Consider the following 27,110-nt stretch of genomic DNA (forward strand, 5'->3'; position numbering starts at 1 on the left):
ATATTCTCTCATGATCCTTTCATTCATTCATGTATTCAACAAAATATTTATTGAGAGCCTCGTGTGTTTCAGCGCAGACGCTTCTAGGTCTCAGGATGAACTAGTAGCAAAAGAGTCAGGCAAGGAGGTGAGGACAGGCCTTAAACAAGCAAAGAAGGCTGTCTTCTAAGGGCAACAAGGGCTGTGAACAGAAGAAAGTGAGGCAACAGTACAGGAGTAACTCTCATCCCTCCAAAAGTTGTTTGAGAGCCTTCCCGGTGGTCCAGGGAGCCTCTCAGATGGTGCAGTGGTAAAGAAGCCGCCTGCCAATGCAGGAGATGGAGAAGTCGTGAGTTCGATCCCTGGATCAGGAAGATCCCCTGGAGGAGGAAATGGCAACCCATTCCAGTATTCTTGCCTGGGAAATCTCATGGACAGAGGAGCCTGGTGGGCTCCAGTCCATGGGGTCACAGTCGGACACGACTGAGCACGCGCACACACACTGGTGGTTCAGTGGTTAAGAATCCACACTCCATGAAGGCACACAGGTTCAATCCCTGGTCCAGGAACTAAGACCCCACATGCTGTGGGATAACTAATCCTGTGCACCATAACTACTGAAGCCCACACACCCTAGAGCCCACACTCCAGGACAAGTGAAGCCACTGCAATGAGAAGCCTGCACACCTCAAATAGAGAGCAGACCCTGCTCTCTGCGAAACTAGAGAAAGCCCATGAGCCGCAACAAGGACTCAGTGCGACCAAAACTAAAATAAATACATAAATAAAAATGTGTAAAATGGTCTGTCTACTGTCCCTAACCCACAGGGAAGTACTGCCAATGCTATAAAAGCTTATAACTGTAGATTATATGTTCAAATGAGACACAGGGAAATAAATCATAGGCTAACTTTTTAATAACATGTTTCTTTGAATGTGATAAACCAGCCAAGTCATCACAGGTTGCCCTTCACAACAGCTAATTGGGTTTAGCAGAAATTTGGAACATTCCCCTCCTTCAATACATGATCCTTTTAAAAACAAAAACATGATCCTAAAGGTAACTCAGTCTTAAAGAGAACACTCCGATGTTCAGGCTCAGGAGGTACGTAGAGCTATGCATGGTAAAAGGCTATTTGCTCTACCAAGAAAGGCAGCTTGTAAAATGTCTGTGGCCTTGGTATTTTGAGCAGACAATTGTCAAGGTGTAGTAACAGCTAAATTAAAGTTGACTCCGAACAACATGCCTCTATGAAGCAGTCATCAGACTCTGCATTTTTGGTATTACATGGAAGAGACACTGCTAACCAAAAACTCAATTTATAAGTGATCAGTCTCTAATGATTAAGAATATATAGCACTTAGTAGGTGCTCAGTAAATGTGTGCTAGAGTTAATATGGTTTCAATTTTATAAGTTGGACTTTTAAGAGATGGGTCGCACTGCATTCAAAGTGAGTCATTTTGCTTATGTAAGACATGCCTTTTCTACTGTTAACTTACCATAAGAAAATGTTTCAACTATACTTGACCAAAAATAAACATTATTGACGTGATCGTTCAATTTGTATGAGAAATTGTTGGCCCCCTCCAATGGCTAAATGGTGATCGTCCAGCGGAATTTAGCTCTGCCACTTCTATTGACAATAGCAATGAACATGTCCATAACAATACTAAGGGCTTGTTTTAATAGAACGTTCCACGCATTAAACACATTAATGACCCATGAAATAACTGTTTTATCTGTAACACATTAAGCAACATTGCTAAAACAATGTATTAATTGAAAGTGGGCTATTTCTCTTTTAAGATTTTGGAAAGTACAAAAATGGCATGAAAGTTATTTTGTGAAAATAAAAATAATCCAGAATTAGACCCATACTAAATGACGATATGAAAAATAAAATTTTCTAAAATAAGCCTGGTAATTTTAGAATTATTTTGATACACTTCGATTTTTCTGATCAAAAATGATGTCTGCCTGGATTATGTCTTAAGAGCTTTACGAATATTTTAAAAGCTGCTACTTTTTCTTCTCTGTGTGCATATCTTCTATAGGACTTTTTTTTTTTCCTCTCTTATTCTCTTTCTTTAACAGGTACAGAGACTACCATACTCAAATTTACCTCCCTTACTTCCATCATTTTCAATTTTCTAATACTATGTTTGATATTACCAGAGCACCAGGAGTATTTTCTATAAATATATGCTGTCACAATTAGGTCCAAAGCAAATATCAAACAGAAAACGTTGGTCCTTCAAACATGAAATATAATGTACAAAGAAAAAGTATGTGAATTATCAGTGTGTTTTATAAATTCTCTTTGGGGGGGCATCTAAAATATCAGACTAGAGACAATTATTTTACTGTCTGTTTCTTGGATATCAAAGAGAATTTTGAAATTCATCAAAGCTAACCTTCTGTTATGTACAACAGGCTAAGCTGAAAAGAATGTTAACAAGTTCAATTTTCATTCAATCAGCACTACTGCTCTCTGAAATGTTTCATTGCAGGAAAGAAATAAAAATAATCTATATGGTAATTATGAGGATGAATCCCCCAGTAACTTTCAGCTACATGAAAGGTCAGTTCTATTCAAGATATTTTATCAGTCCCCTGCACATACTCCTGTCCTGTCATTTTAAATCTGAACAGCATTTTATTTTCCCATTTACAGCTACCTGCAGAATTAAGTACTTAAGCCAAATAAGAAAAAAAAAAAAAAAAAAGAAATGTTGAATGCTGGCAAAGGCTATAATAGCATAGAGATAAATCGTTCAGCTGCTCTCTCTCAAGCCTCTAGGGCTGCAGATTTTTCTTCTCCTGGTGCACTGTGGGTATTCAAAACTTGTTCAACATGATTTCATTTCATTTCAGGCACTGCCTGAGAAAACTAAATTACAGAATCAATCATACAGAAGGTCAGAGTGAGACTTCATTACAAGTATTGCATGCTTGCATGAATATCTTTCATTTATGACTGACCCAATATGTCACAATAGCTGTCTAGTAAAAATAATCCACTTTCTGAAATTGATGTACTACTGATGTCAATGCTACTCAGCAGGCTGGGCAGATTATAGAGAGGTGTTAAAAAAAAAAAAAAAAGAAACCCTTTGGAGCGCATGTTGTAGATTTTTAGGATTGCCATCTTTGGTAGATTAAAATAATTTCCAGATGATCATCTGAACTGACAATAATGCTTAGAGGTAAAAAGAATTTTTAACCAAACTACGACTGTTGATTTTGACTTGCCAACCACATCCTGTTTGAAAATACACATATCCACAACAAGCAAATCAAGGTTGTTCTTTGAAGTCACAAATGCATAAGATTTCAATTTTTTCAACAATTTGCTTTTGAATACCAGGGCATTATTTGCATACTTTGAAATGGGAATGCTAATCATTAGACTCTTTTTAATCCCCCCCTCTTTTCTTTTTTGTTCCTGCTTTCTGTTTTTTTAAATATAATGGCAGAAATTTAAAGAAGATAAACATGTTGCCAACAAAATGCAGTTAATCAGTAATGTAACAAACTGTCACTCTCTAAAGGAAAACCAACGAGGCTCTGAAGAAAAGCTGGTTCAATACTACACAAACAAGCTGGCTTTTCTGCCTACATGATAGTCCTAATTTACCATAGCAATTCTTAAGCGACAGCCATACTCATTAGGATAATAAAACTTCTTAGTCGCATAAGGTACGAAACAGCCAGTGCACACTGGGAACCTGAATGCATGATGTATAAAGTATTATTTCTTATTTTTCTGGTGACCTTCCTGAGGGAAATCTCCGAGGAGCTGCCGTGGAGCATTACGATGTCGCCAGCCACCTCGGTGCCCGGAGGGAAATATAGAAGAACCTTGACATAACCTATTTTTAACCATGCCTCTGGCGATTCTGAATTCCAGTTTATAGGTGAACATGTCAGGTAGTACATAGAACAAAGCCAACGACATGTTGTATTCATCGTAATTCTGTCCTGGTACATTTTATTTTTTCCAACATTTGTGATTTAAAATCCCATGACATTTCTTCAAGGTGAAATTCTACTCGAATTTTCAACAAGATTAGTTTGTTTCCAGCCAAAATAAATATCATTCAGGTTCAGCAAAACTTCAGAAAGGCACCAATAAATGTGATGAGGTCCACGTAAACACCATGACAACCGTTTGCACTTAGCTAAAGGACTTCTACTTTTCAAAATCAATGAAATAATTCAACTGCGTGAGTGATTAGCAATACATTACAAAAGAAGCATTAAAAATTGAGTCCTCTCTCCCAACGTCACTCCGTGAAAGCATTGTTCTTTAAGTGTATGTGAATATCATAATTATTTTATGATTCCATCTTTAGTTCTTTCCAATATAGTAAATTCAATTGACCATGAAATGAAATTTCATAGTCAAAATGCCTCCTTTACACTTTTTTATAGCAGCAATAACAGTTTTATAGCTTTAAGGCAAGGTAATTCATCAGATGTTTAATTTAAAGGCAGATTCTTATATTATTAATAAATATTTACCAATTTAATAAAACACACATTTTAGCATGCATTATATGGTCTTTTAACTATTTCCCTAACTTAAATGAGCCTCGCTGAGCGTCTATGAATAATGGTGAACCCTGGGCAAACTCCCTTGGCAACTAAACACCCTTTTTATTTTTATTATTTTCCAGGCACAACATTGCAAGGCTGATTGTAGAGAGACAGAGGACAGAACCCTCCCTTCCAGTGTCAAAGGGACAGAAATGCAAGAAAGTCCACAGGAAACAATTATTTGAGATGGCGAGGAACATTTATGAATACTTAATGACCATTTCCCGACTGTTCCTTGCACTCTTTTCTGACAAAAAAGTAAAAATAAAAACCCTGATGTTCAGCTCAAACACAAAAGATCACAGGCAAAGAAAATTATGTTGCTGCAATCCTATTTGGGAAAGTAATCTTATATTTCAGAGCACACACTGAATCTTTGCACTGCTAATCCACTACATATTTTGCAATCATCTGCTGTTATCTGGGGAATTAACAATGAAACCAATAAACATCACTGGCATGGTCATAATGCGCAGAGAAATATGTAAACAAGCAATAGGATTTGTTTTTTGTTATACCAACACATCTGTTTCATTTTATCAGGGTTTAAGGAAAAAAAAAAAGCCCTATAAACTATTAATCTTGTTTTAAAACGTCTGCTTCATACTTCACCTAGATAGACACCCAATGCCTTATATACTATGGTAGGGAAAAAACAGCCCCAGCAGAAGAGTTTAAAATATTTAAGTAGATTTACTCTGGTGATTGCTAACTATAATTGCACACCAAGAAAAACAGAACCAAAATTATTGCATTAGTAATTTTGGCTCTCTGGAGTGCCTTATTTGATGTTTACAACAATAAATAACACAATTAGGTATATTTCACAAAATAACCCGCTCTATACTTTCCTCTGCTGGTTATAAACAATTATTCTTTTTCCCTTTCTCTGTATCACAGTTTGATATTTCATTTCAGGTAGGAGCAAATCATATATCATAAACATGACGCTTTAATCCAACAAATGCAAAAGGCCTGAGCCCTGGTAAGGGCTCCCTTTTTTAAAAACTCTCCTGGGCAAACTTTCAACTCAAGGACATATCTTTGTCAAACCAAAAGCAAGGGAAAATTGGCTGCTTTCAAACCAACGAGTCAGACTTCTTTAAAAAATCAATTCAAACCAGAGGATCTTGTGGAGTCCTCCTTTTTCAAGTCAACCAACCCAATGCCATCTTGTCCAACACCAGAGACTGCTCCACTATCTGCCTTTAAATGGCACCAGGAGGAACAATCTGCATGTCCACCAGTAGACATGTCCACCAGTAGACAGGCATGAGCATGTTTCAGAACATGGGCTCTCGGATCTTTACCCTGTGAAGTTCAAACGATAAGCAAAATACTTTCAAGCAGTAAATTTGCTGCCTACCATATGCAACCCACTGCTATGAAGCACGCCATCTTGTTCCAAGAGATTTCTTGAGATTGTTATGGAAGGAAGATCCAGGCTTTGAGGGGGAAACTGGGGCGTGAATTCACTTCCCTGGGAAGGCAATGGATCGCTGAGGCCTTGAAAGGGCAGAAGGACATCAGGCATGCCCAGGGCGGGATCCGACTCTGGAGGCGGCGTGATGGGGGGTATTTCAAACTCCTCATCCCCAAGGCTTGGTGTATGGAATGTCTGCTAAAAGGAAACAAAATATAGATATCTTCATATTCTGTTCCTAGATCTTATTTCTCCTTGGAGGGAAAAAGAACTATGTCACAGGAAAACACTACACAGATAGACCAAATATTTATTTCTCAAATGAAAACATCTTAAACACAGATTTCCATATATAAAGTTTTGCTGATCATTCTGATTAAAGATTTAAGTCTCATTATCATATGGTTTTAATGGAGTATCAGTATTAACAGTTTTTTAATGCGTACTTAATTAGCAACATCTGTCTTTGTTGTTAGTTGGAGCACCAGCGACATTAGATTTGGCTATATAACAAATTGCCACTTTATTGATATGTTAGTGAAACAGCTCAAACGCTTACATTATCCACATGCTTCATCAAATGCTGACGATTTTGTGGAGCGCACACACAACATTAATCCAGAAGTGAACATTACACATATTTACTTTCTGCCACAACATATAAAACAAGTGATGTCAAATGTATGGTTTGCTTTTTTAAATTTCCTTATTGGTATATTGCCAAGCGCAATACCTGATTCTATGGAAGTTGTTACTCTTTGTAATAAAGCATTTTATATAAGGATCATCAGAGCATATATATCCAGGGCTTTTATTTAAACAAAAAGGAGAATTTTCTTTTACAGGAAGATTTTTAATTTGTATTTATCGGAACACTTCTCTTCCGGTCTTCAGTTTTAAAACGCCATAGAAGGAGCATAGAGATGTATTGATAGAAATGTACTAATTCCATGGACGTCACTCAAGTACTCTCTGTTATTTCTCAAGACCTAAGTAAATAATGGATACTTTTTTCAGTGCTACTTAGACCCTTAAAGATAGTATTTTCACATAGGACGTTGGGGTACAAATTAGAGCTGCCTGCTGAACCCCATTAACTATCTTTCTTAAAATAGAACTTCGATTTTGTGGGAAGAGGGGTCAGTGTCTAGAATATTCTTTTTGGTAGGGTGAAGCAGTTACTCAGATACTTTTTATTTCCAGCTCAGAGGGTCAACATTATAGTTCATTTATTATTAATAGCATTTTTTGAAGACTGAATTGGTGCAAGATAATTTGAATCTACTATAATTGGTTAAGAAAACTAATTAAGAGCTGAAAATCATCCTTCTTCAAGCTATCAATGATGATGTAACTTAATAACCATTTGAAAGAAAATAGAAACAAACCCAAGGGGAGAAACACACACACACACACACCCCATTTCTTGTCTATAGAGCCTGTCAACTGCTATTTGTATCTCACCAGAAATAAAGAAGTCACAAGCTATGGGTGTCTGTGGCTGGGCAACTGAACATCTTGAGTTTCTCCGCAGACTCAGTAGATGCAAAACATGAGAGAGAAACTGCACATTTGAAAGCTAGAGTGAAATATTAGATTTTCTGACATATTGATTCCAAGAACAACTCCCCAAAGATGTCAGTTTCCGACTGCGGTACCCCGAGTTCTCAAACACAAAGGATGAATTGGCCACAAGCGTGGCTGGCTAATGAATGTAACCCTATGGCTGCATTTGCTGTTATTTTGGCACTAATGTGGTCTAGTAACAGATGCAACTGTAATTTGTGACTCATTTGCTACCCCATTACTGCTTAATGAAATCTAACATATCACATTAACAATACGGATAAACACTCATTCTTGATATGTGGCATTTGGCTGTTTTCATTACCACTGTAATTAACACTTGAAATATTATTTCAATAAATATTTAAAGTACTTTAAAAATGGTCAGGGTAATCATGACATAGACAGAAAACATAAAGCAAATGTGTGAATTTCAAACTCAGAGCATCCTGGTCCCCATAGTGTTATCTAGTGGGTGATATCTATGGGAAGGGAATCAGTTTCAGGCACAATTTTGACTTCACAGCATCAAACCTAAAGTCTTCCTGAATGAGTTTGCACTCATTAAAATGTTAAAAAACCAAATAAATTTACTTTTAATGCTTTTAATGAAGTGATTGGGAAATTAGGCACATACTCTAATGTAGCGTATTTAGGTTAACTTGGGCTTTATTTTTTGCTCAAGAAAAGATGTACAGTGAAATCATCACATAGGATTATTTTTTAAACTTGAATATAAAGCATGTCTTTTGCTAGGCAGTTAAAATTAAGGAGATTTTCATTTTTATTTTTGTTAAGGCATAAAGAGATCTGACATATAATATGTCCCTCTAGTATATTTTTTAAAGCAATTAATTTTGACCTAGAATTCAATATATTACTATTTCATAATCTAATAAAACAATGCCATAACACTATATTATGTAACTAAGAAAAGGCTAAAACCTTAAATGACTTTTAAAGAGAGGTAATCCATGAAATATAAAGTTAAGCATTCCTTAGAGAAAACAGTAATCAAAGCACTGGTTGTCTGAGATAATAAAAATAACCAAGTATGGCAGCAACCAAAAAAAGACATTGACTTCTGCAACTATGCCATATGACCAATATCAGATTAATCAGTTAGAGTTTATATAATTACTTTTTACAGATATTGACTTTCCAGTGTTTACCTTGTACATGTTAAAGTAGTATGTACATGGTTAAATACCATCTGTACTGAAATGTTCAAAACATTTGTTCCTTTTGATAAAAATGCAAATCTGGAGAACTGTTGTATCAACATATAACAGCCAATGTCTGACACGGTGAATTATCACAGCTGGAATTAAATTGTCTCTGAACAGCTGCTGGCACTAGAGCTTTCATCAATGTTTGATTCAAATGTAGGGAAAAAAATCCTACAGAATGAAACATCATGTTGTCCTTACAGATGGGGTTTGTGCTCATTATCACAAACAACACAGCAGCCAGTGCCAAACAATATTCCCTTATCTAGCAGTCTTCTTGGTTAGAGAGATGACAGTCACTGCAAAAATGATTAATCTACGGATACCCTTAATTCTTGATTCCCCACTTTTTCTACTAATTTTGCCAAGTTCATTTCTTCCATACCACTTGCCTCCCTGTAACAGAGATCATTTACGAAGCCATTATGATTTTCATTCTCTGGGGTCAAGCTGGTTCAGTTTCCTATATTTGAATGTATTTGGAAAATGAAGAGTTTTTATTATGGGCATTGCAAGAGGAAATGTTCCATTTGGATCAATTTCACTTCTGCTTGTTTTTGTTTCCTTAAATCTCACACAGTCTACCACTTTCAGGAAAACATTTCTTGATCTAATCGAGATGGAGGTTTTTCTGGAGGGCAGACCAATGAGCCCAGGAAGCAGCCCTAAGTCATAGAGTAAGGAATGCAGTGAAAACAGCAACAAAAATATGTTCATTCCACATGCACTGATAACCTTCACACAATCTCATGGTTTCCCACCATGGTGCTGCCTTTTGATTCCATCCCTCTATTTTCCTAGCCCTGACAGAGTCTTGGAGCATGCTCATTCATTCATTCATTCAATGCATATTTACTGAGCACAGGTGGTGCTAGAGGCAAAGAACCTGCCTGCTAATGCAAGAGACATAAGAGACGCAGGTTTGATCCCTGGGTCGGGAAGATCCCCTGGAGAAGGAAATGGCAACCCAGTCCAGTATTCTTGCCTGGAGAATTCCATGGATGGGGAAGCCTGGCAGGTCAGTCCATGCGGTCTGCAAAGACTTGGACGCGACTGAAGCAACTTAGCAGGCAATATGTGCACAGCACTGTACTCAACTGTGGGAATCTAACAAAAAAACACTCGTTTTACATCAACCCACTGAAGACCCAAGAAATCATGATACCATTCTGCCACATCATTCCCAAACCATGGCAACTTAATGAAATTATTCCCAGAGCTGTGTGAAGCTTAAATATTTTCTATTAGAAATGCCTTCCATCCTAGCTTCCAAAATAACCCCTATCTGCTTAAACACCAGTATAGGTTGGATAGTCTCTCTTTTCTTATATGTTTACTTCTGTTTGCACCTATATATTTTTTTCATCAAGAGGTGTGTGTGTGTGTGTGTGTGTGTGTGTGTGTGAATTACTAACACTTGTAACAGCCTACAGACGAGTGATAAAGACTTGTCAGGTTATTTTCTCTTCCAATAGGTTTTTCTCATTTCTCCTCCAAAGTTGTTACCTTGTGCCATGTAAGAGCGAGAGTGAGATAAATTCAATACTTGGCTTTTCCCTTCAAGCCTTTTAAATGATCTAAATAACACACAAAACATGAACAGACACATTAAGACAGACACCTACCTCGCTGGCTGCAAAGAAAGCGTTGTTTGCCTCAGCCATATTCATGTAGTTATTGTTATTTCCAAACTGAAAGAAAACACATTGTTTTATGTTAATGTGCAGTGTCATAAAGAATGCTGGGGATTTACTTAGTGCTCAGATGGGATCTGGAAAGAACATTGGGGCGATGAGATAAAAGGGTGGTCTGACTCAGACCAAATGTGAAGTGTGACAGGTTTCAGAGCACTATATGCTACATTCTATCGGCTGACTCCCTCAGAAAATAGAGCATCGAGTTGAGCTTACGCGATAATTCTAGAAAATAGTGTTGTTTCTCATCAAGACTAACAGCGAAAGGAGACAACTATAAACATTTGGCCAGCTGGTCACTAGTGGGTGTTGTTTATCGAACTGGCATTTGTCAGAGGTTAGCAGGAAAAGAGTTTCCAAGAAAATCACCTTGACACATTTTTAAAGCATGTTGGGACTTCATAGCTTACTTTTCAAGAACAAATGTCACAACTGTGGGTAGATTAAAATGTGAATTAAACTGAATAGAATTCAGTTCCCAGGACTCAAATTCTATTTTCCCCTGAATAGGGTGTGGCATGAATATAAATAAATAATAAGACTAAAGAATATCTTTTAAACCTTCAAATAGAGTTTAAAACGATATCTATATCCATCGGAGCTGTTGAAAATAGTGGTATTTAATCTCTCAGTATAACATTAAGTGCAAAGAGGTTTAAAAAATAAGCAGGATCCCATGAACACAGCAATTTTTATTTAATTCCCTAACACAATAGCCCATTCAGACCATCACAAATAAGACTGTATCAGCATTTCAGACATAAGCTCTTTCCTTCCAGAGACCTGTTATCAAAACGTAAAACTTGGATTTTGGCAGAAATGCATTTTCAGGTTCAGATGGTCTAAGAAGACACATTTTTGTTGCTTTAAACATTTCTGTTATCAGTCTGGCAATGCAGAGAGGCTCTGGGAACAAAATTATCTGGAGCTATATTATTTTCAAGATTTTTAAATGGTTAAAGAACGCCCTTCTTTTTATAAAGTGTATTATTTCCTCCCTTTCATGCATCAAATAACACATAGGTTTGGTCTCCAAAGGGTGAAATGTATATCCATTCTCTATTATAAATACAGCTAGTAATTATTTAAAGTAAGAGGTGCAATTTTCCCAAGGTAGACAGATAGATACAAATACAAAGATTGATAAAGACAGAGAATAAATATAAATACAGACATACAGATATGAAAGACCCACAATAAACCCACAAATCCTCCTCTCAATACACCCCCAAACACTTATTTCTGAGGGGCTCTCATCCTCCAACTCTGAACCTGTAGGATTCGTGCACAGAAGCGGGATTGACACGCTCTACTTTATCATGTCAGGGATCCAAGAACTAAGCAGGATTTATAAAGAAGGCTCTAATGGTTCCAGAACGCTGTTACGGTCTACAGAAGCAAAATCCCACCCCGTAAACCGACACCTAAATACATCCTCACACAAGGAGCCCTCAGATTCATTTGGATAAGTATCTTTATGAGGATTTCTGAAAGATGTACTTGTTAGCGCTTAAGAAAGCCCTTTATCTAGCTTTTCTGAAGGCATGTGATATCGAAAACACGTGGTGATGGGTTCACAGCTGTCTACTTATCTCCGAACTCATCAAGTTGCATACATTAAATATGTACAGGTTTTTTTGTATGTCTATGATACCTCAATAAAGTGTTTCAAAAATAATTTTAAAATAAAAAAAAAACACACACGAGCGGGTACATGCACATACACATATATTCTACGCTCCGCGCCCCGCCCCCGCCACCCGCCCATTTTTCCACAATGTTAAGTACACGCAAGAGAAGGGACAGGAATTTCTGTTGAATGAAGGATTTTAGAATTAAGATCTCAGGCCTCCATTTCAAATGTTCTTTTTAGGGTTTTTATGAGAGCTTGGATCACGATGTATATTCCGTGTACCAACCCTGGCTCCCAACCTACTGACAACAGCCTGTATCACAGCCTTACTGTTATTTAAATGTAGGTTTTGTTGGGGAATTAGAAATCCATTTAAAGCAAACAGCTCATTATCAGAGAGTTTTTTTTTTTTTTTAAGATTAAACTCACTTATTATCTAATAGCACCTAAAACAACAAAGAAAAATAAAATGGCTATTAAACGAAGGGCTTAAACAATTCAAAAAACAAATTAAGCTTAGAGTGAAATAAGAACTGGGTTAGAAATCCTCTTCTGAACAGTTAGTATGCGAATGTAATTACTGAAGAAACTACAGCTAATCAGCTGTGAATTGTATCCATTAATTAGTATTTGCCCTGGAGAAATGAGAAAAATCAGTAACAACTCGGGCACGGTGGTGCGTTGATGAGCCACCGGCCGGCCCCACCATGGTTACTCAAGCAGGTGGCTTCAGTGGTCCACATAATTTGAAAAGCTCTCACCTGAAGTACTGAGCTGGCATTACAAAGCACTCCTTGCATATCTTTTGTATCTATATAAGGCCTTAATGAATGGCTTTTAATTTGGAAACACTTGGTGATCAGGCGGGAAGAGTTATAAATCATTTCAAATGGAAGTGAAGGTTTCTATTCTGTTTGGGGTAAAAATATCTCCTCTGGTTTGGAACTGGAGGGTACTCAGAAGAAGAAGAAGAAAAAAAAAAAACAAACCAGGATGCCCAGCTAAATTTCCCTTTCAAATATACCACTGTATTTAAAATGGATAACCAACAAAGACCTACTGTAGAGCACAGGGAACTCTGCCCGATGTTACGGGGCAGCCTGGATGGAAGGGGGACTTGGGAGAGAGTGGATCCATGCATATGTATGGCTCAGTCTCTGCTGTTCACCTGAAACTACCACAACATTGTTGTCAGCCATACTCCAATTTGGGCTTCCCTGGTGGCTCAGTGGTAAAGAATCTACCTGTCAATGCAAGAGTTGTGAGTTCGATCCCTGGGTGGGAAAGATCCCCAGAGAAGGAAATAGCAATCCACTCGAGTTCTTGCCTGGGAAATGCTATGGACAAAGAGGCCTGGTGGGCTACAGTCCATAGGGTCACAAAAAAGTAGGACGTGACTAAACTCCAATATAAAATAAAAATGAAAAAAAAAATCCACTTTTAGTATAATTATGTCCCATGCAGTATTGGGGGCATACTTATACTAAAAAAGTATTTATTTATGGGGGACTCGAATTTAACTGCAGGTTGTATGTGTTTATCTGCTAAATCTGGCTACCCTCGTGCACTGATGGACCTGACAAGAAAGAACGGGATCCCATGGTCACTGGCTTTACCTTATCAAGTAATGCTAGCTTAATTTTATTTTCTTTTAAAACATGACCTCTGGATTTTGTTGTGCTTCTTTTGTGTAAGAACCAATTTGATTCTGAGAGGGAAAAGTGATCATTTGGGGCAGATCTCTAATATAATGACCCCAGAACAATTAACTTTAACTGAATTGTGTACAATTAGATTTACATTCTAAGAGACAGTGACATCTGTAAACACATTGTATTACAAAAACTCTAGGTCCACGAGGGAAGGGGCCTTGACTGTGCTCACCTCTGTCTGCCTGAACTAACAACAATGCCTGGCATATTATAAGCCCTCCGATATTTGTGGAAGGGAGGGTGATCATATTTTAATTTCAGTGTATCATAATCACCCATCCGAAGTAGAACAATTTTACCCCTTAGTTTTTTATGATGATAATGATAATAAAGGTTTACCCAGGGAAGTCCTCTACATACATAATTAATATTTCATTTAACTTTCCAGAGTGGGGCCAAATGTAATTTATTTTCCCAACAAACAGAGAAATAAAATTACTACCCCTGCTTTACAGATGAGTACACTGAGGCTTCTAGGGAGTCAGGAAACTTGCCCCAAACACAGATTCAAGCAGTAAAGTCTGACATCCCTCCTGCCTCATGCCTCTGCTCAGTTGTGTCTGACTCTCTGCAACCCCATGGACTATAGGCTCCTCTGTTCGTGAGAATTCCCAGGCAAGAATACTGGAGTGGGTTACCATTTCCTTCTCCAGGGGATCTTCCCAACCCAGGGATCAAACTTGTGTCTCTTGCATCTCCTGCATTGGCAGGCAGATTCTTTACCACTGAGCCATCGGGGAAGCCCCTCCTGCCTCATAATCTGTATCAATTACATTCCAATTGCAGCAAAAACTTGAATATTTCTCTTAGTGATCAATTTCAGAACTTCTTTTTTAATGATCTTACTCAAAGCTTAAGTTTCCCAGAGGGTAACTCATTTACTAAGTCTAGTAAAATGCACTTCAGGAAAAGTATTACAAAAACCAATGAATTTGGGAAAGGCTGTGGATCACTGCCCTCTCTTGGATGAGTCACAGGGCTCCCTGTAACATTAAAGATTGTGAGACGTCCTGCAGTTCACTCTTCAGCAAATATTTATGTGTTTACAATGTGCAAGACATGAGACAAAATGATGAAAAAGATGACAAGGTTCCTATTTGGATGGAACTGACATTTTTCTTTAATTGAGAGCTAGTAAACCCAGCCCCACAAAAACTGGCTGTGGAACACTTCATTTTCCCCCCACAACACCCTGTGGGAACACACTCTGGGACACCTTGTTCCAAATCCTTTATTGACAATACTGTCTTATTTTCCCTGAATCCGTCTTATAATAACTAATATCCTAACTTTGCACCATGGTAAAGTTTAGGTATTTTACTAATCAACTAAATATAAGTTTTTGAATTAGACATTCTAAGTCAAGATGGTTAGGCAACACTGACTCAATGGATATGAATTTGAGCAAACTCCAGGAGACAGTGGAGGACCGAGGAGCCTGGCGTGCTGCAGTCCATGGGGTCACAAAGTTGGACACAACTTAGCAACTAAACAAGAACAGCAACAACAAGTCACCTTAATTTGGTCAATTTCCAAACTTTCTCAGTGGTAACTCTTCACTAATGTTCCTTCCAAGATCCTCTACTCAATGATAACAAAGTTCTTCTATGTGATTTCAAGAGTCAAAACAAAATATGTCAAATAGATTAAATGAACCTGTAGGTGAAACAGAATTAACTACTCTAAAGAGCTTTCAAAATTGTTATGAAAGAAACAGGCTAATTCAACTGTTTTAAAGACCTCATCTATGTGGGGAAATGGTCACTGTGAGACAGGGGCCTTTATGAGGTGTGCTGGTGATGATCAGTCCTTTCCAATTTGATAGGCTTTAATAGATGGGATCCCCAAAGATATAATTATAAAGCAGAACTAAATTACTCTGCATGTTGAACTTCTCTACCTTAATAATTTCACAAAAGAACATCCTCATTGTACTTGGAGGTAGATTTGCTTTTGCTGCTTGATGAGTAATTATAGCTTCAGCAAATACAATTTATGAAGGACATCAACTGAAAAGGAGCATTGCAATATTTAAAAAAAAAATTATTAAAGACCATCATGTTCATGGCCTGACTAACCATGTGAAGTGCCAAAGCAAATTAATGGAGATTGTTAAGTCTCGCTCATCCAGCAAAAGGCTTGGAAGACAGTGGAACAGCAGACAATAACCCATCTGTAGTCACAAGATGAAGACTTCAGCCTGATGAGTCCACACAACATCATTCTCACTGAAATTATTTTGACACCCATGTGAAGAATTGTATAGGCTTCTAATAAAGCAGCATTAACTACAGGGTATCAAACAGCTAAATGGCACAAATTTAATCCTAAAAAAAAAAGATAATCCTTTGAATTCTCTTTTCTTTTTTCCCGTTAGATTTGTTAGCAGACACCATCCAATTTGATGCCTCAGTAAGGACATCTGTCAAGTTGCTTACACAAAGGAACTGTGCCATCATGGACCAAGTGTGCCAAGCTCGGTCACGTGATGGAGAAGGCTGCACCGCTAAGTTTACACACTCTCGAAGGCTCTGTAACTATCCCGTGGAAAAGAGCTTGCCAGGGATCATCAAGATTTAACCATTTTCAGCAGTGGTAATCTCTTTAGAAAGCCCAATATGGCGAACGATAATACTGATGGTGATCAGGGGTAAATCTGGAGCTTCACTCCAGGAAACAAAGAGTGGCTTTGTCAAAAAAGTCAGTCTGTACCAAAGGTTAGGGGGTCAACAATAGGCTGGACACAAAAAAACTGCAAATAATGGACTATGAGGTATACTAAGTGTAAGAGCACACGTGTGTGCGTGTGTGGAGTCGCTCAGTCATGGAACCCGATGGACTACAGTCCACCAGGCTCCTCTGTCCATGGAATTTTCCAGGTAAGAATACTGGAGTGGGTTGCCATTTCCTACTCCAGGGTATCTTCCAGACCCAGGGATTGAACCCACATCTCCTGCATTGGCAGGCAGATTCTGTACCACTGAGCCACATGGGAAGCCCCTTCCCAACCGCCAACACATGTGGTAACACAGTGGTAGCATATTAATTGCATACAAACACAATTCCGCTAATTATACAATTATAACCAGAGAGAATTATGTACACACATATATACAATCACATACACAGACATGCACTTCCTAGGTTGAGTTAGAGGTAATGATTCTGCCTGCCATTGCAGGAGACATAAGAAGACATGAGTTCCATCCTTGGGTAGGGGAGATGCCCTGGAGGAGGGTATGACAAACCACTCTAGTATTCTTACCTGGAGAATCCCATGGACAGTGAAGCCAGGTGGGCTATAGTCCATAGGATCGCAAAGAGTCAGACCCAACTGAAGCAACTTGGCACGCATACACATACATAAGCACACATAAACAGGTTCAAGTACAAAGCAAGACTTTTTTAAGGAAATACACTTCCAAAAATATTATTTGCCTGTGCATATGCTAAAAACTTCTAGACAATTACCTGCAGAGCACCCGACTCATATATACAGTCACCCACAGCAGTTCCTCTTGGATATCAATAGGCATCTCCGTCATGAGAGCAAAACTGAATTCCTCATCTTCTCCCCCAACCACATCACCCTCAGCCTTTCCTCATCTCCTTTGAAAGGGAAGTGACTCAGTTCCGGTGACTCAGGCCAAAAATCATCCTTGAATCCAGTCTTTCTCTCTCCCTTCCCCCATCAAATCATCAACAGATTCTGTTGGCTCATCTTTCTAATTATATCCAAAAGCGACTGCTTGCCACCGCCGCTGCAGGATTCAGGCAGGCCCCAGCATCCATGCCCTCCCGGATCCCTGTTGCAGCCTCCTGGCAGGTCCGCTGGCTCTGCCAAGCCCCTACTACACAGTCTATTCTCAGCACCGAGCCAGAGACCCTTGGAAAATCCAAGTCAGATCACCTCCCTCCTCTGCTCTAAACTTTGCAGTGGCTGCCCATTCACCCAAGGGAAGGAGCCCAAATCTGCACAATGGCCCGATGTCTTCTCCACCCTTTGTCAACGTTCTTCCTGCTTGCTTATCCCATCCTATCCCTGCCAGCCTCTCCTTGCTGTTCCTGCAAGACGCCTGACACATTCCCATCTCGGGGTCTTGGCACTGGCTGTTTCCCCTGCCCAGACTGTTGTGGCTCCAAGTGTCCCTGGTGTGCTCACGTGCAGCCTTGTGCATGCCCAGTTGTGTCTGACTCTTTGCAGTCCCATGGACGATAGCCTTTCAGGTTTTTCTGTCTGTGGGATTCTCCAGACAAGAATACTAGAGTGGGTTGCCATGCCCTCCTGTAGGGGAATCTTCCTGACTCAGGGTTCAAACCTGAGTCTCCTGCATCTCCTGCATTGGCAGGCATATTCTTTACCACCGCAGCACCTGGGAAGCCTGATGGCTTGCTCACTCCCCTCCTTTTAAGACTTTTTTCAAATGTCACCTTCTCACTGATCACCATATAACATTTCTTTGCAGTCCTCCTCCACCTCTAGAACTCTACCCTTCCCCTACTTTCCTTTTCCATAACACTTTTCAACGTAACCTCAGTCAGTTCAGGTCAGTTGCTCAGTCTTGTCCGACTCTTTGTGACCCCATGGACTGCAGCACGCCAGGCTTCCCTGTCCATCACCAACTCCCAGAGCTTGCTCAAACTCATGTCCATCGAGTCAGTGATGCCATCTAACCATTTCATCCTCTGTCGTCCCCATCTCCTCCTGCCTTCAATCTTTCCCAGCATCAGGGTCTTTTCCAATGAGTCAGTTCTTTGCATCAGGTCTTATCACAACATAACCTAGGTCTTATCTTTCTTCTCCACTAGATTGTAAACTTAGAATAAGAATGTGTTATCTATAGTTTACACTAATGTCCCAGTGCCAAGGTGAGTGTTTGATAAATAGTAGGTGTTCAATAAATCTCAACTGAACAAACAAAGAGGTAAATTCATTTCTAGATGTGAAATGATGGTATGTGGCATTGTTCTCCAAGCCAAGCAGAGCACAGAGTCAGCACATGAAATTCAAATAAGAAGGAGAAACCAAGCATCCATCACCACTGGGTTTCCCAAGGGGCTCAGTGGTAAAGAATATGCCTACAGTGCAGGAGACAGGAGACAGGGGTTCGATCCCTGGGTCAGTAAGTTCCCCTAGAGGAGGAAATGGCAACCCACTCTAGTATTCTTGCCTGGCAGGCTCCTCTGGGCATTACAAAGAATTGGACATGACTGAAGCAACTGAGTAAGAACATTACCAGAGGGTCCCTTGAAAAACCAAGCCTATGGGGAAAAAGTGGTAAAAGTGGAAAAAGAATTTGCTGTTATTGTTCATTTGCTTAGTCGTGTCTGACTCTGCGACCCCATAGACTGCAGCACACCAGGCTTCCCTGTCATTTACCATCTCCTGGAGTTTGCTCAAACTCATGTCCATTGAGTCGATGATGCCATCCAGCCATCTCATCCTCTGTCACCTATATACTCTAATAAAATGAATATTTTAAACACTAGAGATACTTAGCTTGGAAGAAAAATGCTTTATTCTAGAAAATGCACTAACCCTTTTCTAGGAAGGATAAAGAGGACTATAGGTGGGTGGGGTTGGAGTGTTAAGGATGATGCCTTCAGTGGCTAAAAACAAGTTGCAATGAATAACAGAGATTCTGGCTGGCAGGCAAGAAGAGAAGAGAAAGCCAAAGGCCTTTTTTCTCATTGAAATATCCTGTTTTTTGAAATTTTGGCTTTCAAATCTAGGTTAGAGTTTCTCAGTCTGGCGCTAGGTACCAACGAGTAATCAGATGCCTGGTATTAAAAGCAGATGACCTGATACCCAACCAGGATTTAATGTATCAGAATCTCAAGTGGGGACCTAAAAAAAAAAATCTGTATTTTGGGACTTCCCTGTGGTCCAGTGGTTAAGACTCCATGCTTCCACTTGTAGGGGGTACTGTTTCCATCCCTGGTCCTGCATGCCTTGTGATATGGACAAAAAAAGAGAAAAAAGTATTATTATTATTTTTTTAATCTATATTTTGAACCAATTTCTCAGGAACTCAAAAATAGACTCCTATTTGAAAATGATGAGCCTGATAAATTTTAGGCTAATGGGTGGAAATTTCTTTTTTTTAAAAAACCCTTTCCATACATCTGATGCTGATCTTGCCAAAATGCTGACATAGCACAAGCTGTACTGTTTAGAGTAATAAAGGCTTCGTTCAATTATTTATCATCTCTTCTTACCTTCCTTGCTTAGAGGAGAAAGTAATCACTTGAAAGGTGACCATGATCCCCCTCCCCTCCCCTCATGACCGGGAGGAAGGACAGAAACATCCTGACTTGGACCAAGTAGGAAACGCAAGTTCCCCTGTTAGATTTTGCAACACGTTGTGTGGAGCCACACAAGGAACAACAATGCCTAAACATATGGGCTCTATGCAAACAGGGAGGCCTTTGGAGTTTCATGATCTGGACACGTTTGAGTCTGTGAATGGCATAGCCATCTGGACTAGTTAGAAGTAGCAAGAGAAATAATGGAAAAAAAAAACCCCAACACCCTGTCAAACCCAACTGCACTTGTTTAATATAAAAAAAAGAAATATAAGTAGAGGAGAGGATACTAAATTTCTCAAATCAAGTTTTCCTTTTAGCAAAAATGGAGCAGTCCTTGGGATTGGTCCAGCTACTGAGCATCACCGATATTCAGGGAACAGGAAGAGGCCCGATTTTCCTTAAATACATACCCAAAGGGGCCGATGGTGAGGCATCTGCTGTGAAGTGACCACACCTTTTGTGTAATTATAATTTATCTCACTTCCTCCTCCTCAAAGCCTTACCAACACTTCACTGAGGACCTCATAGAGGCTAATTAAAAGGATGTGGTTGGGGCTCTATCTGCAGACGTCAAGAAGTTGAAGTAGGAGACGTGACTGTTGGTTTTAAGAGATGACAACTCAGTTCAGGTGATAGCACAAAAACATCTATCAAGGGCCAGGTTGGTTGGTGAGTGACACTGACAAATGGCCCGCAAGCTTAGAAGATGGAATCAAAAGAGAAAGGCCTTTTCAAAAAACATATCTTGAATGAAGTAAGAAGGTGGGGGTGGGGCATGGCCCAGGCAGAGAGAATGGGATGAGCAGAGCTGCAGATCTTAGCAAGCACAGGCTTCCTTCCAGGAACAGACAGATCCATCTGGCTGTAGGCGAAGGGCAGGTATTGAGAAAAGGCAAGGTCACTATGGAGAGATGGTCAGCAGCCAGGCTCTGAGGGGGCCCTGAAGGCCAGTCTAAGTATTTATTGCATGGGCCAAGAAGTTCATTTGGGGTTTTCCATGGATGTTATGGAAGAACCCAAACAAACTTCTCGACCAACCCAATATTTTGAAATGCATTAAATAGGAAGGTCCAGGAAGGGTTTGTCGAAGGGAAGATTCAGTGAGAGAGATGCAAAGCCCCTCTCCCCTGAGCACATCGCCAGTAGGAGGTGTACAAGATTGGTATCAGGGTAGAAGCTGAGAAACCAGTTTACATGGCAAGGTTGGCACCAAGTTGCAGATGCTGAGACCAGGCAGGGCCAAGAGCAGGAAGAATGAAATACATTTCATTACAAGTCAGACCAATTGGCTTTGCACTCCAATCCCACTGAGCTAGTTATGGGAAGGTAGGTAAGTTAACTAACTCACTTTTGGGACAAGTTCAAACTCCAGCAGTTATTGACTACTTGCGAGTCATGTAACCATGCACAAGCTAGTTAGCCTAGCTTATTCTTATTGTGGGCATAAGAACAGCATGTGCCTCATCCTGGGGTTTTGAGAACGAAATGGGTTGTGCACAGAAAGCTACTTTTTCTATCTGTACTCATGACTAAGGTGACATTTCAGAGTCTTGCAGAAACCAAAACAGACCAAGCATGGCTGTTTTACAAACTGTAAAGGCTTAAAAGATTGCACAAGAGAATTTTACTACCTAAAGAACTCCAATAGCTTCCCTCTGATATATAGAGTAAAAGCCTTATCCTTATCCATGGGCTACACATACCCAATGTGACCTGGCTGCTGATTCCTCCTCCAAAATACCTCCTAAGAGAGCCGCTCAGATCCAGACACTGCCCTGGCTGTTCCTCGCTCCCTTATCCAGGCCAGTGCCCCTGATCTTCTCCCTGCCTGGACCACTATCCCCTCCACCATTAATTCATGTCAGTTTCTGCTTAAGGTCCCTCCCCAGATCAGCTTGGCTATAAAGGCACCCACACCCCATCCTTATTCATTCTGCCGCACTGGGTCTTAGTTGCAGCATGTGGAATCAGCTCCCCAACTAGGGATGGAATCTGGGCCCTCTGCATTGGGAGCTCAGAGTCTCAGCCCCTGGACCACCAGGGAAGTTCCTTCAATGTATTTAGTTGTCTGTCTCTGGCCTCACCAGAATAGAGAGTCTGTGGTGACAAGGAATTTATCTGGGTCTGGTTTCCTGGTTACACTGGTTTCCTCTGGCCCCAGTGTAAGTATGGTCGCTCACAGTAATTAACTGATAGTTGAATGCATGAGTGGATGAATGAGCCAGAAAGATCCCAGTTCAAATCCAGGCTTTACCACTTACATGTTGGGTTATCATTAGGTACCTTGCTTCATGTTCCATCCCTAAGTTTCTGTTTTCTTATTTCTAAGAGGGAAAGGATAGAACTTCATGGGACTGGGCTATGTAAGGAGACGTAAGACAAGACAAAGCCCCCAGCAAAGTGTTTTATATGGAAGAGGTACATGACTAAACAAAAAAGAAAGTTGAGAGTAAAGAATTTGGTGTTTGGTAATCTGGGAAAAATAAATGCATCATTGAAACATTTCATGTAATATTTGTGGCTCAGACTGTAAAGGATCTGCCTGCAATGTGGGAGACCCAAAAGCAGTCCCTGAGTTGGAAGATCCCCTGGAGAAGTGAATGGAAACCCACTCTAGTATTCTTGCCTGGAAAATCCCATAGACAGAGGAGCCTGGTGGGGTACAGACCATGGGGTTGCAAAGAGTCGGACACAACTGAGCGACTAACACTTTCACTTCCACAATATAAAAGAGGCTTTCCAGGTGGCTCAGTGGTAAAGAATCTGCCTGCCAATGCAGGAGACACAGATTCAATCCCTGGGTCAGGAAGATTCCTCGGGAGAAGGAAATGGCAACCCACTCCAGTATTCTTCCCTATAGAATCCCATGGACAGAGGAGCCTGGTGGGCTACGGTCAATGCGGTTGCAAGGAATCAAATGTGACTGAGCTACTGAGCACACACACATAATATAAAAGACACAGTGGTACACGTTTGGTGGAATACATGTGAATAAAACTCAGTTTCTACCCTAGAAGTGCTCCAGTGTTAAGGACAGGTAGGACTCCACATCACCGCACTATACACTACTACTGCTGCTGCTAAGTTGCTTCAGTCGTGTCCGACTCTGTGTGACCCCATAGATGGCAGCCCACCAGGCTCCCTCGTCCCTGGGATTCTCCAGACAAGAACACTGGAGTGGGTTGCTATTTCTTTCTCCAATGTATGAAAGTGAAAAGTGGAAGTGAAGTCGCTCAATTGTGACTGACTCTTCGAGACCCCATGGACTGCAGCCCACCAGGCTCCTCCGCCCATGGGATTTTCCAGGCAAGAGTACCGGAGTGGGGTGCCATTGCCTTCTCCACTCTATACACTAGAGATAAGAAAAACATTCCCCATGGAAAGTCAGCAGAAGTTTTCAAATAACAGAGGCCACTTAAATGGGGTATTGAAGGATGTATAGGAGTTTGTCTATGAGACAAGAGCACTCTGGTAGAGAAAATTACTTGTCATCAGCGGGCCTGGCAGACAAAGAAACGGGAATGTGTGCATTCTTGGCAGTGAACAGAGAGTGTTCATATGGGAGCCAGCAAGTACAGACTACACTTTGGAGAGCTTTAGCTCAGACATGCTGTACAGATGTTTACAGGCAGAGGAAAGACTAACGACAGAAGAAAAGAAGTAGCAGCCAACATTAAGCAGAAGATAAGGTCCAGAGTATAACTTCCAGAAGGTAAGAATAATGTCTTTTCTTACAGTGTTTTCCCTTGTATTTGGCAAACTGTGGGCATCTTTTATATAATGATAGCAACTTGTACATTAGATGTGCTTGGTCTCTTTTGGTTTCTTGAAAAGGACTGAAATGAGAGAGAAGAGTAGCCACTAATGTGAATGGAAAAAACAGCTACTTTCTTTGATGTCACTGTAAAAACCAGAAAGATCTCTGCCTGTCCCCCAAAGATCTGACATTCACATGCAAATTTCTGTTACTAGCTACTTAGGTTTAGAAAGGGCTGTGTCTCAAGATAAATTCTAACATCCCTGAAAGAAATAACTACTTTGTTCTCATCTCTCAAGGGCACTTTAGTGTGGGTTCATTTATAATGGGGCTTCCCTGATAGCTCAGTTGGTAAAGAATCTGCCTGCAGTGCAGGAGATCTGGGTTCGATTCCTGGGTTGGGAAGATCCCCTGGAAAAGGGAAAGGCCACTCACTCCAGTATTCTGCCCTGGAGAATTCCATGGACTGTATAGTCCATGGGGTCGCAGAGTTGGACACGACTGAGCGACTTTCACTTCACTTTAATTTATAATAAATAGACCCACTGATGCACACAGTAGGTATCATCTTCAGGGATGCTCAGAAAACAATTCCATGGAATGCAGAGAAAAGGGAGGGAACCTTTGTGCACTGCTGGTGGGAATGTGAATTGGTGCAGCCACTATGGAAAACAGTATGGAGATTCCTCAAAAAACGAAAAACAGAACTACCAGAAGATCCAGGATTTCCACTCCTGGGTATTTACATGAAGAAAACAAAAACATTAATTTGAAAAGATCTATGCATCCTGAGGTTCACTGCAGCATTATTCACAATAGCCAAGATATGGGAGCAACTTAAGTGTCCATCAATAGATGAATGGGTAAAGAAGATATGGTCCATACATAAACGGAATACTCCTCAGCCATAAAAAGGAAGAAATCTTACCTTTTGTGACAGCATGGATTGACCTAGAGGGTATTACGATAAGTGCAGTAAGTCAAAAAGGGAAAGACAAATACCATATTATTTCATGTATATGTGAATCTATAAACCAAACAAACAAAAAAAGAACAAATATAACAAAAGAGAAACAGACTCACAGACACAGAGAACAGACAGACAGCTGCCAGAGGGGAGGTGGTAGTGGGAGGACAGAAATATAATAGGGGCAGGAGAGTGAAAGGTACCAACCTCCAGTTGCAAAGTATATGAGTCACAGGTATGAAATATACAGTGTAAGGAATACAGTCAATAACCTTTGCATGTGATATATCTCAGTGATCATTTTGAAATGTATAGAACTATCGATTCACTATGTTGTGTAACAGGAATTAATATAGTGCTATAGGTCAATTATACTTCAAAAACAAATGAACAAATTCATAGGAAAATAGGTCAAATTTGTGGTTACTGGGGGAGGGAGGGTCAGAGGAGGTGATCAAAAAGAACAAACTTTCAGTATAAGATAAATACATACTAGGGATGTAATGTCCAACATGATAAATATAATTAACCCTGCTCCATGTAATATATGACAATGGTCAAAAGAAGAAATCCTAGGAGTTCTTCATCACTAGGGGAAAAAACACTTTTAATATTTCTTTAATTTTGTATCTGTATGAGATGATGGATGTTCCTGATACCAGGATAATCATTTCAAATTATTATGCTGCACACCTTAAACTTATACCATGCCATATGTCAATTATATCTCAATAAAACTGAAAGAGAAAAAACATAGAAAACAACACCTTGGAAAGCCTTCCTTGGTAGCACCTTGTGCGCCCCCGGGCTCTGCTAGATTCTCCTCTTTCAAGCTCCAAAGTAAACTGTACAACACTCCAAAGGGAAGTGTGAAGAGCACTCAGTCGTGTCTCACTCTTTGCAACCCCGTGGACTACACAGTCCATGGGATTCTCTAGCCCTGAAGACTGGAGTGGGTAGCTTTTCCCTTCTCCAGGGCATCTTCAAAACCCAGAGATCAAACCCAGGTCTCCCGCACTGCAGGTGGATTCTTTACCAGCTAAGCCACAAGACATCACTACACTGTGCTAAAACAATCTATTTCCAAGTCTGTCTCCCTTGAGGGCAGAGGCTGTGTGTGGCCCATTGGCCATCCCAGCCCCATGGCCTGGCACACAGGAAGTACTCAACTACTGAGGCTTCAGAATCAACTCAGGGGTCCTTGCCACTGGCAGCTTTACTGTCTAGCTAAGCCATTTATTATTTTTTTTCTAAACCATTTATTTTTGTGCACATGATTCAGTCCACTTCAAATTCAGGTGAACCACTGGGAGGGTTTGCCAAAGCACTGCCAAGTCTTAAAATAGAAATGGAAAGTCATCTAAAATAAAATCTGAGTTCTTTTCCTTGTCCTGCCAGACTTTGTAGTTCATACTGCAATCAAATGACCCAGGACCTCAGAAACTTTCCACTGAAAACAAACTTTAAGGTCTCTAATGATAGGACATATTTATTCTAAATACCTTTAGTAAGTCTCTTGGGTCTTACTTCTTGCACAACCCTATGAAATTTCAAATGTAAAAAAGGAACCATGCATTAAGCAAAATGTTCTTCACTATTTTTAAATGAAAACATTTTAACTAATTACAGTATTTTTTTTAGTTCAGTCACCAAACTCTCCCAACCAAAGGTAAAACATGTGTTCTCTAGTTTCAATCTCTCTAATTATGAGTTAGTATGAATTCCACCAAAAATGACTTTCTGTATTGTTTTCCACTCTTTGATTGCTAAAATATAAAGTTTAATGCTCCTAAACTGTATCATATTGTGTTGGGGTGCGTAAAACAACTATGCTTATATAGAGATGAGATAAAGCTATAGATTTACAGATATAAATACACAGGTATAGAGACCAGTGATTCCCAACCAGGGGTAATTTTGCGCCCCCCGCCCCCCAGGGGATATTTGATGCTGTCTGGAAAGAGTTTTTATTGTCATGACATAAGAGTGCTTCTGGCATCTAGTGGGTAAAAGCCAAGGATGTTGCTAAATATTCTGCAATGCACAGAGTATCTCCCACGTCAAAAGTTATCCTATCCAAAGTGCCATTAGTGCCATATCCTGGATGGGAGGGGAATTTAGGGGAGAAGGGACACGTGTAAATGCATGGCTGAGTCCCTTTAGTGTCCACCTGAATCTATCACAACATTGTTAATCGGCTATACTCCAGTACAAAATAGGTTTAATTAAAAAATAAAAGA

General features: G+C 40.0%; 1 protein-coding gene across 1 annotated transcript in view; it reads right to left on the reverse strand.

Annotated features, from left to right (window-relative positions):
* TOX3 (TOX high mobility group box family member 3) overlaps window positions 1-27,110 on the reverse strand; it is a 123,315-nt gene that overhangs the window by 23,031 nt on the left and 73,174 nt on the right. The window contains exons 2-3 of the mRNA XM_010855223.1: window positions 10,424-10,489; window positions 5,947-6,198 (exon numbers count right to left, since the gene is read on the reverse strand). Coding sequence (XP_010853525.1) covers window positions 5,947-6,198; window positions 10,424-10,468 — 297 coding nt within the window. The 5' untranslated portion in view covers window positions 10,469-10,489. The remainder of the gene's footprint in view (window positions 1-5,946; window positions 6,199-10,423; window positions 10,490-27,110) is intronic.

Source organism: Bison bison, unplaced genomic scaffold, assembly GCF_000754665.1.
Source record: "Bison bison bison isolate TAMUID 2011002044 unplaced genomic scaffold, Bison_UMD1.0 scf7180017853731, whole genome shotgun sequence".
NCBI classification, from domain to species: Eukaryota; Metazoa; Chordata; class Mammalia; order Artiodactyla; family Bovidae; genus Bison; species Bison bison.